Consider the following 16,717-nt stretch of genomic DNA (forward strand, 5'->3'; position numbering starts at 1 on the left):
GGTCCTTAGGCCCACCTTGCTGAGGGAGCTTCACAGAGTAGAAGTTCTGTGGATGTTTCTTCCAACAGCAGAATCTAGAATACAGGGGTGTGGTTTTGTAATAAAGGGGTTTGAATTTAAGTCAGAGATTATGAGAATCGCAGGTCTTCAGAATTCTATACACCGGAGATCTGAAAATGATCTTGAAATGACCAAACTGGTCATTGACCTAATTCTTTAATTATTTAAAATATCTAGTAATTTCGGCCCTGAGTATAACTAATGACCTCGGTTTTAGCCTTGTAACTATGCATATTTCAGTTCCTTGAAATATAGATTCTACAAGTGGATAATCTCAAGCAAGGGTGCATAGTTACAAGTTTTAAAAATGAGGTCACTAACTATACCCAATGCTAAGATTGCTAGATTTTTGAAAAAAGGGAATTGGGCCAATGATCAGATTAGCAGTGATCTTATTGAATTGTGGAATAAACTCTTAATTATGTTCTTAAGGTATATAAACCCCATGCATCAAACTCAACAAAGATTCAGACACCAGGTCCTGTAGTTAATAACAATAATTATGAACATTTATGATTAAACTGTCCTTTGTGTAATCTGATCCTTACTGTTCTAAATTAATCTCTTGCAGTCTTTGGTCACAATTAACATTCTAAGGAAAATTTAGAAAAATGTGTAGATGAGGACATCATACATTTGCTATGAGGGTGGAGAGCCAGTTTTGTGATCCATGCTTCTGTGTAAGCTGCCTCCAATTCAGAAGGTTTGCTTGATAAAATAGCTCCTTGTCTCCCTGGAGGTACTTTGTGAATAGGATGTATTGGAAAATCTTGCCTGTCTTTCAGAAGAAAACTACCAGGATACTGCCTGGATTGAAGGACGTGGTCTCTAAGGCGAGTTTGGACAAACTAGCGTTGTCTCCTCTGGAGCAGCAGAGACTGAAGGGAGACCTGAGAGAAGTATAGATAATTGTGAGAGGTAGATGAGTCAGTGGTAGGAATGCTTAGTACTAGAGGGCTTATATTTAAGGTGAGAGCTGAAAGTTTAAAAGAGATGTGTGGGACAGCACAGAGTGGTGCGGTGCTTGGAATGTACTGCCGGGGTGGTGGTGGAACAGATATGATAGGGGCATTTAAATTGCTCCTAGATAGGCAGGAGAATGTTTAGAGAATGAAGGGATGAGGAGTATGTGCAGACAAAGCAGATTAGTATAATCAGGCATTATTAACTTAGTTTAGCACAACATTGTAGGTCAAAAAGCCTATTCCTGTATTTTACTGTTGTACTTTCTATCAGTAAAGTCTATCTTGCTGACTGTAAGGTTGCTTAGCACAGCTGATAAATTTTACTATCATTCTTCTTCCTAGTCAATTATGCCTTTTCCTCTCATTCGAATTTCCTCTCAATTGAATAGAGTCTAACATTTTTGTTATTTGAGTGTGGATAATGTTCCTGTATCCAAGCCTCCACTTCTGCCCACAATGTGAGGAGGTTTGGTTAGTTAAGGTAATGTGCAGTTGTTTTGTTTCTGTGCATTTTTTAATGTTGATAACAATGTTTACTTTTGACACTAGATGCACTGAACCAGAGCTAAAATCATTGGCAATAGGTGTACAAACCTTGATTATGAGATCACTTGGTGAGTCACTTTATTTTCCTCCTTATTAATTTTTCAAGAATGGAACTATAATGCAGTAATTTCCTCCCTTCATAAAATTCCTTACTGTCTCCAAAAGATGCAGCTAGAAATTAAATGTCAATTTCAATGAGAGAATCTTGAACAAGGAGACATAGTTACAAGATTAAAACTGTACTGCACAGAAACAACTTCTCACAGAATGATGAATCTCTGGCACTCTCTATCCCAGAAGTCTGGCGGAGGGGGTTGTTAGGTCATTGGGGGTATTTCTGTATACCTAGGGTGCCAAAGACTTCTGCTGTAGTAATTTTGTGTATTGCACTGTACAGCTGACACAAAAAAACCCCAAATTTCACCACATATGTGAGTGATGCAAACTTGGTTCTGATATGGGTCACTACTGTGGACTGAGAGTGGGAAGGGAGCATGGAGAGGGGGCACTTAGTTGGGAAAAGGAAAAGGCAGGGGGAGGGAACGGGAAGCATGAGAGACATTTTGTAATGAACAATAAACCAATTGTTTGGAATCAAATTACCTTGTCCGGTACTTCAGGCTGGCTATGTCTACAGCCATGCCACCCCCAACCCCACCAACATTCTGCTACCTGTCCCACATCCCTCCCTGCGGTGCTCCACCCTCTCCATTTCCAATATCCTTTGTTCCCGCCAGATTTAGAGACCCACTCTCCACTTCCACGATGACAAAAAAAGGTTTGATAGAATACCTGAGGGATGGTGTGCAAACCACTGCAGAGGTACAGTGACATAATATAAGGAAACAGGAGCATGAGTAAGTCAACAGGACCCTCAGGCCTGCCCTGTCATCCAGTTTGATCATGGCTGACCTATATGAGGCCTCACCATCCAATAGTGTCTAGGCAACTTTGTTATCTTTTTTTTTCTCTCCTTAGTGAAACTACAGCTCAGGATTTGAGTGCAGGTGAACAGAGATCTATCTATGATACATCACACCTGATAGCACAAGAACAGGCCATTTGGCCTGCAATATTGTGCTGGGCATGATGCCAAATTAGGCTCATCCTTCTGCCTGTCCATATCTGTTCTACATATCCCTGCTTCCACTAGCACACCTGCAGCAAGTTCTAACCATGTACCACTCTGTGTTAGTGTGTGGCCTATATATACCATCAGACATAGGAGCAGAGTTATGCCATTCAACCCATCAAATCTGCTCTGGCATTCCATCATGACCATTTTATTTTCATTCTCAACTCCGTTTTCTTGCTTTCTCCTGATAACGTTTGATGCCCTTTATTAATTAAAAAGCTAACAACTTGTGCTTTAAATATACCTAATCACTTTGCCTTCACAGCCATCTATAACATTGAATTCCACAGTTTTGTTACTAGGTTAAAGAAATTCCTCCTTATCTCTCTACCAGGGGACATCCAACCATTCTGAGGCTGTGCCCTCCAGGTCCTAGACTGCCCCACTATTGGAAACATCTTCTGCATGTCCACTCCATCTAATCCTTTCAATAGGTTTCCATGAGATCACCTCTCATTCTTCTAAATGCTTTCAAAATACACTTTAAACTTCCCCCTTCGCACCTTGAAACTATGCCAACTTGAAGTCATTTCCAGGGTATAAATTTCCTTTGTTTAATGTTGCACAGAGTCAACAGTATAACCACCGCCACTCCATAGAATTTCAAGAGATAAGTAAGATCGGTTGGCCTTGGTTGGTGTTTGCTCCTCATAGGCCATATTCCCGTCCTTTTATCCACATATTAAGACTCCAGGTAGCCCAGAGCATAGCTAACGTTGTTTCTCAGCAAAGTAACCCACAAGTAGCAAAGGGAATGATTAAATCTGAGGCTATGCTCTTACAAGATCATTAGAGTGGGAGGATAAAGAGGTGCTGACTAAAAGTTGCTCGGCTGAATGTTCCCATTTCCCATGATGTGTGAAACAATTTGTGTTCAAGCGCACTATATTCCATTAGGTAAACACAAACAAGCCATGTAAAAATGATTTCAAGCCTCTGGCATCTTGTGCATAATGCATTTAAATATGCTTTTAAAAATAACGTGGACCCAACAGAGCAAGATGTGTGCAGGGATAATGTGGATCTGTGATTGTGAAATTGATGCAATTTAACATAATTGTGTAAATGGTTGCAAGATTAACTATTGATGAGCATCTACCTCCCCTCTTCCAGCTGGAATCCCAGCTCCCGTTTACTTTGGAGCTTTGATGGACAGAACTTGTCTGAAGTGGGGGGCAAAGCAGTGCGGGGGGCGAGGGGCCTGCAGAATTTATGACTCTACTGCTTTCAGGTAAGTTTATTTTTTGCCTGCTCTGAGTTGACACAAGTCTTTATAAAAGAATCAATAGCAAGGGAAAGGAATTTCAATCAGTAAGATAAACTGGCCTCTAACTGGGTTATTTATCGTAAAATTTAAGGAGCCCTTTAGATCCAATCTGTACCTAAATCAAAGTTGAATTTATGATCATATGCACAGATGCAGTAAGAACTTACTTGCAGTAGCATCACTGGCACATAATGTCAGAAAGGGATAATTCGTAAGAGAAAATGTAAATTTAATTCTTATAAGAAAGAACAGTTAGAAAAAGTCCATTGTATTGAAAAATGGTCACAGTGTTCCTACACTGTAGTGATTTGGCTTGTTCCATTTGGTTTGAGAACTGATTGGTTGAAGGGAAGGAGCTGTTCTTGAATTGAGTGTTGTAGGACTTCCTGCTTCTCAATCCCCTGCCTAATGGTAACTGTCAGACGTTGGCATGGTCTGGACCGTGCTGATCTTTGGATGATTCTTCCTTGAGGTGGTGCCTTGTGTAGTTACCATAGGTGAAGGGAATGGATTTTCTTGTGATGTATTGGGCTGCATCCACTAATCTCTGCAACTTCTTCTGGAAATTTCTACTAGAAGAAAAATTCTATTAGATCCACCCCCCAACTTATTTTCCCAAATCTTTGTAATTCAATATCTGTCACTTGCTTACCAAATGCCCTTTTGATTCCTTTGTTGCTCTATCACATTAAGGGCCTACATGCCTTTGGAATTCTAAAATATTCTTTCCACTTTACTCAGTACTTAGTTGAACCAACTCTCGTAGCTATTATAGCCAGAAGTCTCTTTGGATAAGTCTTTGCGCAATGTAATAGAGCAAGATTTGTCCATTTCTCCTTGCAATATTGCTCAAGCTCTGCCAGATTAGTTGAGGAGTGGCAGTGGACAGCAGTCTTGTGGTCTTGCCAGAGATTGTCAATTGGGTTAAGGTTGGGACTCTGACTGGGCTACTCAACAATGTCAATTTTCTTCATCTGAAGCCACTCCATGGTTGCCCTGCCAGTGTGTGTTGAGTCATTGTCCTGCTGAAAGACAGACTCCCTCCCCAGTGTAAGTTTACTGACAGAGACGAGCTGGTATTTATCCAGGATCTCTGTATTTAGCAGCATTCATCTTCCCATCAATCCTGACCAGATTTCCAGTCTCTGCTGCTGAAAAGCATCTCAATTTCATGATGCTACCTACCTCCACCCTGCTTTACAGTAAGGATGGAGTAATCTGGCTGATGCACAGCATTAGATTCACACTACATGTATCGCTTAATTGTTGAGGCCAAAAAGCTCCACCTTAATCTCATCTGACCACAAGGCATTCTTTCCCATCTTAACAGTATCTTTTGTGATGCTTTGCAAATCTTTATGGGCAAGGATATGTTTTTTTTAACGCCTGGGCTTCTTCCTTGCCACTCTTCCATAAATACACTTTTTATAAAAGGCCTTGGAGATTGTGGAGCCATGAACTTCATCTCCAATTGCAGCCGTTGACTTCTACAGCTCATTCAGAGTGACTGTTGGTGTCACAGTAACCCCTCTTGCAGATGCCAGTCCTCTCCAGCAACAAATTTAAGGGGGGTGGTCTAATCTAGGCAGTGTGCCTGTGGTTTCATATTTTTCCCCACTTTTTCACAATGGTCTGCACTGAGCTCTGAGGTATGTTCAGTGCCTAAGGATAGTCTTGTACCCTCTCCCAAATTTATTCTTCTCTATTATTATTTCCCTGACTTGGCTTGAATGCTCTTTTGTCTTCATTGTGGTTTGGTCTGTTGAAATTCTACCAGACTGTTGGACCTTATAGAGAAAGGGAGTATTTGTTCAGGTGATCCTCCAATGTTCCACAGCAAAAAATTGGATGAGTTGGTAAGGTAATATACAGTATTGCACCTGATGAAAGTTAGTGTTGTAATTACAAAGGGGATGAACACATTATCACCCTCACAATTTTGGTTTTTAACTTTTAGTAAATTGTTGACAAGTTTTGAAATTTTTCTATTGATTTGATGTGATGAACTCAAAAAATTCTATTTTCCTTCAACTGTTCAGTTCTTGAACCAACCGGCCAAACTCTATTAACTACAGATTAGCAACAGTATGAACACTTACACTAAAATGGGCTTTGTTTCAATGTGCTCTTTCTTGTAAATATTGCATATACTTTGTTTAATATTTTTTCTTATGAATGCGGCTTATCTGATGCTTTGTGGCAGTGATGCTGCTGCCAGTTTTTCTTTGCATCTGTACATATACAGTACGTACTTGTGCATTTGAAACAAACTGGACTGTGACTATCAATAGATTTATCTAGTCTGTCTCATTAGTTAGAATCAGCCCGCCCCAAATTTAGAGCTTTGGTTATTTCATTTTTTTTTGTTCTAATTGAACCTGAACACAGCCCAGCAAGTAATGTTCCTTCTCTGTTGGGCTAGACACAGAACCTAATGGAGTTTATTATTTTGGTGCAGAAAAGTGTTCACAAGTAATGCATTTGCAGTATTGTACAGGTCAGTCTGTTTATCCTAATCTGAATAGCAGGTTAAAAACCCTATTAAAGTCACCCTATCTTTACATTTTAATTTTCACTTGTATATATTTTGCCCCTTTATGCTTGTTATCTAGTATCCTTTTACATAACTCCCACTATAGACTTGGAATTAATTTAATAGATATATCCATTACCTGTTTACTCCTAGAAGTGGCAAACCTCTTCTGTAGAAGGTCATAGACCATGATTGCCCACGTCATACGACACGGCACATGATGATGACCATTTAAAACATTCTATCTGTACACATCATTGCTTGATATGGCAACTGCTCTGCCCAAGATGGCAAGAAACTATAGAATCTTGTCAACTCAGATCAGCACATCGCAAAAACCAGGCTCCACTCCATGGACTCTGTCTATACTCCTCACTGCCTCAGCATAATCCAACACTTCACTCACCAGGATGTTCTCTCTTCTGCCTTCTCACGTTGGGCAGAAGATATAAAAGCCTGAAAGCACTAGGCTCAAGGACAGCTTCTACTCCATCATCTTAGGAGTTCCCTAGTACAATAATAATGGACTCCTGATTTCACAATCTACCTCATTATGAATGTGCACTTTATTGCCTACCTGCACTTTCTCTGTATCTGTTACACTCTCTGTTATTGTTTTATCTTGTACTACCTCAATGCACTGTAATGAACAGTATACAAGATAAGCTTTTCACTGTACCTCTGTACATGTGCTAATAATAAACCAAATCCAAAACTTGCCACATGCAGTGCACTCTATCTTTCCCCATACCTTTTCTGTAGATCTTGCAACCTGATACACTTGGGAGTTTAATACCAATGATCTTATACTATGGCTTCCAGTCTGTGCTCCTCCTGTCCCAGCTGAATTTCTGTCTATGATTCATTCAGATTGTCTTTTGTATGAATGCTTTGTATGGCAAGGGTATTTTAGCACAAAAGTAACCACTTGTGTGCAAGTGCTGTAATGGCTACTGCAGTAATGCTTAAGCACTCCTTGTCCCAGGTTTGATATTGGTTTTGTATGAAGTGGAAATCCTCTGTCCTACATGCCACTAAATTGCTCCTGTTTAGTCATGAAAACTGGTGGATTTGATGAGAATCTGAGGAAAGTTAAATATGGGACAGATGTAGGATTAGAGTAAAATGGTTGGCTGATGACTAGTACAGACTTGATGGGTTAAAGATCCTGTATCTCTGATTCTAGGACACTAGCTGAAACTAGTTATTGAGGCTAGATCATAGACAGAAGCAGCAAGCGTTATTTCTTTGTGTGTTAGCTGTTGTCCTAAATGAGAGGAACAGCCAGATTTTTAATGCATTGATTCTCATCTCATTCCATACAGGAACATCTACTTGGGATTACAGGTAGTTTTGCGTGGATTGGGTATAATTGTGTTCTTTGGCATTCTGACACTAGTAAAGAAACGATTTCAAGCCAAGGACCAACCTAAATGTAACACAGAAGTCATGCCTTTTCAGGACAAGGAATGTGGGCCTGGTAATGGAGATTTTCCGGCGAAAGTAGATATCAGTGACACAGAAAAGGAGTCGCATTTCTAAAATGAACTTCATTCCTTAGTGCAAAACGAAATGATAAGTTTTCAAGTTAAACATTTTAGAAGCAAAATGTTTTTATTTTTGCTGATTATAGAATTGAAGTATATTATGTTTTAAGAATTGAAGAATTATATGAAATAATACTTTAACTCAGCTTTAAATATGAGGGAGTCAAAAAGTTGTCAATATATTTTTTCTTTCTGTAATCATTTGAAAATTCAAAAAAAATTAAAAAAAAATATCAAGCAGGATACTTGGATGAGTTTTATTTTCAAAGAAGATTTATTGTATCTATGGAACAATAACTCTTAAGTGAATTTTATATATTCTTTTAGCCTGAGCATTGATTGAAAATGGGGTCTGCCCCTTTTCAGCCACATTAAAGTGACTCTTGCCGCCCCTTGTACTGCAATGCACTTGGTAGAAAATAGGACAAGGATTCACAACAAGCCTGTTTTGTGGCAACATTCAGCTGAAGGATATTCCCTGAAACCTTAGCTCAATTATTCTTTGCTCAGATACTGCCTGAGAAGTTTCAGCAGTTTTGTTCTTATTTTGGCACACCCTGTTTCTGTACACGTGTTGAAAACACTCTTATTTTGTTCTAATGTTTCAGTTGTTGGGCACAGGCTGCTGGGTAGATCAAAAATAAGAATATTTAATGTCTTCCCTTACCACCGTAAGCCTTCGATATGAGGTTGTGTTGCTCACTCCTTGAGTGCCTGTTCATCTGTTTTTCATCAATTCAATAATGGCAGTTTATTGTGCACAAAATCCAGTTTACTGGATTGCTGCGGTGCTTTTAATCTTTGACTTCTCTACATCTAATTCTATCCTCAACAACATTTATTGCCAGGCTTGTGATACATTCTGCCTTTTTCCAGATAGCAGGAGAAGATGATAGCATTGTTTTCAAACTGTTGTTTTAAGTATTTGTCTTTGCATTGTTCTTAATTCAAATAAATAAAGATCTTTAAAGTGATGCTTCTTTATCAGTACTTATTTTCAGTACAAAATCTTCAATCCTTGTAGTTTAGAAACACAGTAATGACAGAATGGAGCAGTGGTTAAAATCTTGCAGCTCAAGAGATGGGATTTGAATCTGACCTCTGGTGCTGACTGGAAGTTTGCTCATTCACCCTGTGGCTGCATGGACATTCCCCAGGTTATCTGGTTTCCTCCCAAATCCAAAAGGCTGATTTGTGGATTATTGTAAATTCCCTCCAGTGAGTATATAGGTAGTGAATCCCATAGGGAGGCACAGGAGCATTGGGTTCCATGCCACCAGGTTCAGATAATTACCCCATAATTATCAGACTCCCAACAACTGTGGATAACTTCACTCATCACCACCCTAAGCTGATTCTACAACCTACAGACTCACTTTTATAGACTCTGCAACTCATGTTCTGAGTATTACAGTGGATTCCAGTTAATAGGACCATTGATTAATTGGAGCAGCTGCTTATTTGGAACAACTCTTTTAAAAAAAAACTAAACTAATTGCAAAAATAGCCAGGATTCCTTTTGTTTATTTGGAATATTATACCGCTTAATTAGGGCTAGAGACTGTTGCCAAGCAGCTTCTAACTAGTATCAGTTGAGTGCACTTGTGTGGCCATTAAACACTACACCGTGCTTAGAGCCAACAGTTTTTAAATAGCATCAGTTGCAAGTATTTGTGCTTTAAAAGCAGAGACTTTTCTCACTGGTAGTTGGTGAGAAGTAAGCATCAAGACAACCTTTGCTCACCGTGGTTTCGTGCATTCAAGCTTGGAGATTCCAGAAGCAGCTGGGAATGAAAATTAAATGAATTCACTAGTTCAAGTTAGGAACTATGACAAATTTGAAGGTATTGACAACCATCTTGAATATATGATGAAAATGAAGATTTGGAGAATGCAATCATCAAAAGAATTATATGAGGTAGTCCATTATCTGCAGTAGCTGCCTGCACTGATTTTGTTTGTTTACAGTCAAAATAATAACAGTGTACATTGAATTCTTCCACTGATAACTGTAAGGAACTAATAGTTTTATAGTACTGTAGTTATATAGGTAGTTTTAATTTGTTCTGGCACCCCCATAGTATAAAAACATGTCTACCATATGCTAATGAGAAAAACGATTCTGCTTTAAATTGTTTTTTTGTCCTTAAACCTAGCTTGCACAGTATGCACTGTGCAGCAGCTTTGATATCAATATGGTCCTTGAGATTGATGGTTTTTAGTAAGAGTTGGAATATCTTGTTCAAGCCTGAAGCAAAAGCCTTAAGTTCCCACGTGTAATAAAGTCCAAACAGTTTCTGTTTTTTCTGTGTATGTGGTTCCCTGCACTGAAACCTCTTTTCAACATTCTTAATTTCTATAATTTCTGCTTGCAAATTCTCTTCCTGTTCTTCCACCTTGCAAAGAAATGGGTTAATTATCCAGTTCAGAATTTCCGGATCATTCAAATCTTTGAATCTATTCTGAAAATAACTCCTTCATTGACTGCAGGTGTAAGCAATACTCTTGCAAATCACTGCCTGTGAAAGAGAGTGCCATAATTTCCATGCAGGGAAACTGTGAGAATATTCTCCCAATATTTCACATATATTTCCAATTTTCAGATAAAAGTGAACACTGCACTTTTTGTCTGGATTAAATTAAAATTCTCACCCCGCAGTTTCATATTTAGAATGTTCATTTTGTCATGCAGATTGGCTAGGTATACCACATCTCTACATAGAAGTTCAATCTTGTTTCCCAAACTCTTGTCGACTTTCAGCAAAAATCCAACCATGGTGTCAGAAAGATCAAAGAAATGTTTTAAGCAGCAGCCTTTTGACAGCCAATGCACTTGAGTGTGAAGAAACAAGCATCCAAATTCTTCATCTTTATCTGGTGAAATATTCTACTATTTAATGGATGAGCTTTAAATTTGTTGATGTTACAAGAGTCATATTTGAAAAAATTCACTGGCTGATGTTTTTGACTGTGAGATGTTGATGATGAATTACACAAATGATTGCAGACAGACTTGGAATTTATTTTTATCATAAATGCCACTAAACCAGCATGGCAACCTTCATATATGCTGTTCCATCTGTTGGACAAGAAATCATGTTTCTTGGAATTGGAATAATTTTATCCTCAATATACATTTTGGGCTCATTGTAGATTGATATTCGGTTTTTAACTTTTTATAAAAGAGACCCTCTTCATAAACTTTTCCGTTTTTAATAAACCATACATATCCCATCAGCAATACCTTATTGTCTCATACAGTTGACTCATCCAGTTGTAACCCAAATTCTGTTTTTGTAGCTCTGTGCATAGGTGGCACACAATGTCTTCACTCATTTCATCAATGTGACAAGCTATTGAGCAGAGTTATCATTCAGAGGAATTGATTTTAAAATACTGGGTTCCATTTTGAGAACAGCGGTGAGCACTTCTGATACAGCAGGCATTATTAATCTTTCACCAACTGTACGAGATGTTCCATACTTTTCTATCATTTTGAGAAGCACTATAATGTTATAATGACCACCATCAAGGTCATTTGTAGCTTGCTCAAGTGTGCAATGCTTTTCAAATGCTTCTTTCATCTCCTGGACCAGAGTAATACCATAAGTATCCTTTTCAGTGTGTCTTTTATGGAAATGTTCCTGCAATCTAGATGGTTTCTTGGCTTCATTAGGCAGTACAGTATTACAAATAAGACACATGGGGTGTCGCTGATCTGACGGGAATGGAATAAAACCATACTCCAGGTATGTAACACTGTATTGAAACACTTTCTGTAGCTTCTGTTTCTTAGAAGCATTAGAATTTAAGGGTTCACCACCTTCAGACTCTGAGATCGCACCATACATGTTTATCCATCATTAACGGGACTAAATTAAAATTTAAAAAAACAAACTGGAAATGCCTATCGGATGTTGAGAACAGCAGCGAGTTGACATGGAACAATGGTAGCACTACACAAAGGAAAGGCACGCTGAAGATGGCAGCGATCACCGCAGCTAGAATGACATTGACAAGGATTTTGATTGTGATCTGAATGTTATTTGGGATAGAGCAGGTGTAGGGCAAGGTACCCTTATATTATTTCAGTTAGCTTGATTGACCAAACAGTCTCACAATCCCCAAAGATGGTTCTTGACTGCACGTATCAAGCAGAAGTCACTTTGAACACTTCAAGAGGAATCCTCGGGGTTGGCAGGTTCACTGATCGGCTCTATTTCACCATTTGGTTCCGGCCAGCACTGTATCGTTACGTGACCTGTTTTCCATAGATCTGTAGAGAAAGTTGAGAGGGTGAGCTTGACTTACCAACTGTTGAATTGCATGAACTCATTCTGTACCGTGACACTTGACATGTAATTGCTGGGCAACCTGATTTCAGATGTGATGACGAATGCTCACTGCCTGCAGAGCTATGGTTTTTCCTGTGTTCCAGTGCCTTTATCAAAAATTCACTTCTTGAGTTTGATCCTGAATCTGAGACTTTAACACTTTGTTTTGGTTTCCCCACTAGTGAAACTGGTTTCTTTTGCAAATATCCCATTAATAACTTGTATTAGTTCAGCACAACCTTTGGAAATGGAGTCATTCCTTGGAATGTGCAACTGGAATCGGAACTGTCTAGGATTGAACCAATACGTATCACTTCCACTGGTAGCTCCTTTCATATTCTCACCACCCTCTAAGTGAGGAGACTCCCCTTCATGTTCCCCTTTAAACATTTCACCTTTCATCATTAATTGTAACCTCTAGTTGAAGTCTTGCCTAAACTTAGTGGGAATGCCTGCTTGCAGTTAACCTTATCTATATAAACACAAAGTATACTGCAGATGCTGTGGTCAAATCAAGATGTACAAACAAGCTGGATGAACTCAGCAGGTCGGGCAGTATCCGTTGAAATGAGCAGTCAATGTTTCGAGCCGAGTCCTGATGAAGGATCTCGGCCCAAAACGTTGACTGCTCATTTCAATGGATGCTGCCCGACCTGCTGAGTTCATTCAGCTTGTTTGTAAACCTTACCTATATCACTTGTAATTTTATATAGCTCTTTTAAATCCCCCCCGACACTACAGAGAATAATGTCAAAACGTATCAGCTTTTTCCCTTAACTGATATCCTCCAGTTCTGGCAACACTCTTGTAAATTTTCTCTGCACTCGGATCTTATTGATAACATTCCTGTAGGTAGGTGACCAGAAGTGCATGAAATCGCTAAACTAGGCCTCACCAGTGTTTCAAACATTTTCAACATGACATCCCAACTCCTGTACTCATTATTTTTTGAAGGACAATGTGCCAAAATCTCTCTTTAAGACACTATCTTCCTGTAGTACCACTTTCAAGGAATGATGGATCTCTATGGTCAGATCCCTCTGTTTTACCAAACTCCTCAGTACCCTACCATCCACTGTGCAAGTCCTACTCTGGTTTGTCCTCCCAGTGTGCAATACATCACACTTGTCTGCTTTTAATTCCATCGTCATTTTTTAGCCCATTCTTTCAGCTGGTCTGCTGCAAGCTTTGATAGGCTTCTGTACTGTCCACTAGGCCACACCCCCCCCCCCCCCCCACCAATAGTTTTGGCATCATCTGCAAATTTGCTGATCCAGTTTACCACATTATCATCCAGATCAATGATACAGATTACAAACAGCAACAGACCCTGCACTGATACTTGCAAGCATTCTCTAGCTTCTCCCACAAAGTCAATGTCAAATCCAATGTACCATTTCATCTTGACTGAATTTTCTTGACCATGAGGACCTTGTAAAGGCCTTGCTCCAATCCATTGAGCTATCCATGCCAGTATCTTTCTTGTAACACCATAGGATTTTATCTTATTAAGCAGCCTCATGTGTGGCACCTTATCGAAAGCCTTCTGAAAATCCAAGTAGATAACGTCCACTGCCTTTCCTTTGTCCATCCTGCTTGTTACTTCCTTGAAGAACTCTAACAGGTTTTTCAGGCAAGATTTCCCTTTATAGAAACCATGTTGATTTTGACTTATTTTATCATTACTTTCCCCGTACCCCAAAAGCTCATCCTTAATGATAGAATCTAACCCTTTCCCAACCGCTGAGGTTAGGCTAACTGGCCTATAATTTCCTTCCTTTTGCCTTCCTCCCTTCTTAAAGAGTGGAGTGACATTTGCAATCTTCCAGTCCTCCGGGACTATACCAGAGTCAAGTGATCCTTGAAAGATCATGACCATTGCATCCATTATCTCTTCAGCAACTTCTCTCAGGACTCTAGGAGGTGGTCAATCTGGCCCAGGTGACTTATCCACCTTAAGACCTTCAAGATTGCACAACCAGACTCAGAAACAGTTATTACCCCTCCATAAAATTCTTGAACCAGAGGAGATAAGCTCACTCAACTTTACTTTCTCCATCTCTGAACTATTCCCACAATCTTTTGACTCACCTTCAAGGACTCTTCATCCCAGGTTCACTATCTATTGCTTACTTATTTATTATTATTTGTACTTTACTCTCAACAATTCACTTTTGAAGGCCTCCCACTTAACAAGAATGGTTTTGCCAGAAAACAACTTTTCCCAATCCACACTTGCCAGCTCTTTTCTATTACAACAAAATCAACCTTTTTCCATTTTAGAATATCAACCCTTCACCAGGTCAATCCTTCATAATAATATTGGAACTAATGGAATTATGAACACGCGATGCAAAGTGTTCCCATACAAGTGCTTCAATCACCTGCCCTGTCATGTTTCCTAATTGGAGATCCAATATCACACTCTCTCTAATTGGGACCTCAATGTACTGAAAAAGGAAACTTTCCTGAACACATGTGAGAAACATCATTGCATCCAGCCCTTTTTCAGTATGGCAGTCAAAATGTGGAAAGTTAAAATCATCTACTATTACAACATTATGTTTCTTGCAACAGTCTGCAATCTCCTCTAAATCCCACTGGTCATTGGGTGGTCTATAATATAATCCCATTAATGTGGTCATCCCTTTCTTATTCCTCAACTCCACCCATATAGCCACAATAGATGAGGTCTCAAATCAGTCCTATCTCAGCATTGCCATGATATTTTCCCTGACCAGTACTGCCACACCCCCACCTTTAATCCCTCCCATAACGATGATTTCAGACCGAGACCTTCATTTGACCAACCAGACAGGACGTGGTAGAAACACGCAACAAGGAACACAGGAAGTATATCCATTTGGGTTACCCGAAGAAATCAGTGGTAGCAGCACATTGCATTCGCAATGGCCATAGGATTAACTTTGATGGCATAAATGGCGAAGGAAGCTATTGAAATCAAGCTAGAGGAAAATGGTTCTAACAAAGACAAAGATCTTCTTCATTCTAAGTAAAAACTGGAATTCAATTGTAAACAAAATGGGACCATGGAAACCTGATTGACTGAAGACTAACCAAGCATGAGGGATGGAAGACAGGGCTATAAATACCATTGGATTAGACATGCCCAGGCATCATCCTTGATGAAGATGTCAGAGTTTGTCATCAAATCATTGGTTAAAATCAATACCTGTATCTGGCTGGAAGCCTGAGAAGAGTTTATTCGTAATTCAAAGAAGACACGAGAGTTTGAAATGGGGGTCTAACTTCATCCTTGCCTCTAGTGAGACACGTGCATATCATGTGTTAGCATGATGACATATACAATTAATGTATTTTTACACATAACCTGTAATCAATTATTTAAATAAACAATAAAGCTTAATCAACCAACATGTATACAAGGTAACTCAAATATAACAGATATTAAATATACAGCACCCCTCCCTGCTAAGCTATAAACTGCTACTCATATAGAATGCATCTCAACTATTTACACAATATACTATATAATACAGCTATTATAAACAAACATCCACAGCTTAGTAAATTTTATAATTGTCCCATTCAAGCCTAAAGATTACATTACTGCAGGGGCTTTCTTACTCTTATTTGATAATGTCTTTCCTGACAAGCTTGCAGGTGAGACTTGTGGCTGTGAAAGTAATCTCAGGTTCTCAGACCTTCTGCCTGAGGTTGTCCGAGTTGAGTTTGAGAATGCAGGAAGTGGTTCTGATAACTCTGGACATCTTTCTTCTTTTTTCTCTCTGTATCTGCTTTGATCCCTTTCTTTTTTTTCTTTCATTCCTTCTCTCTTTCATGACCATGTTCTTTCCATCTCTTCCCTCCTTTTTCTTCTTATAGTTTGTGTATCTTGGTCTTCAGAAGATCCATTTAGTTCACTGGGGTATTCTCTTGTCCTTATTTTGCTCTCTTTATGATCTGATCTCTCCTCGGTTTCCTCATCCACAATGTCATCTGATGAATCTTCTGTTTTTGAATCTCCATGACGCCTTTCCATTCATCCATTTGGGCTTTGGTCTTTTCATCTGCTTTTACCAGCAGCTTTTTGTCTCCCATTTGAAGTTCATGCAATAACCTGAATGCACACACAGTAGATTCTGGTCTTTGTAGTCACAAAAGCTGAGTGCTTGCAAGTTTCTGGAAGCTCCTTGAACTCTCTTCCCCCTTAAAACTAAGCCACATTTTGCAAGTAACTGCATGATTAACATATCAGGACCTTTCTCAGATACGTTGCCTCCAAAAGCTGTTGTAGCTGGACTAATGCTTTTGACACTTTCACTCTTTCTCTAGAAACATTGATCAT

At 39.2% G+C, this 16,717-nt stretch overlaps 1 protein-coding gene across 1 annotated transcript in view; it reads left to right on the forward strand.

Moving 5' to 3' along the window:
* slco1c1 (solute carrier organic anion transporter family, member 1C1) overlaps positions 1-8,048 on the forward strand; it is a 62,215-nt gene extending 54,167 nt beyond the window's left edge. The window contains exons 13-15 of the mRNA XM_059986785.1: positions 1,575-1,639; positions 3,820-3,937; positions 7,832-8,048. Coding sequence (XP_059842768.1) covers positions 1,575-1,639; positions 3,820-3,937; positions 7,832-8,048 — 400 coding nt within the window. The remainder of the gene's footprint in view (positions 1-1,574; positions 1,640-3,819; positions 3,938-7,831) is intronic.
* Positions 8,049-16,717: the final 8,669 nt, after the last annotated feature.

The sequence above is a fragment of the Hypanus sabinus genome, chromosome 13, assembly GCF_030144855.1.
Source record: "Hypanus sabinus isolate sHypSab1 chromosome 13, sHypSab1.hap1, whole genome shotgun sequence".
Taxonomy (NCBI): Eukaryota; Metazoa; Chordata; class Chondrichthyes; order Myliobatiformes; family Dasyatidae; genus Hypanus; species Hypanus sabinus.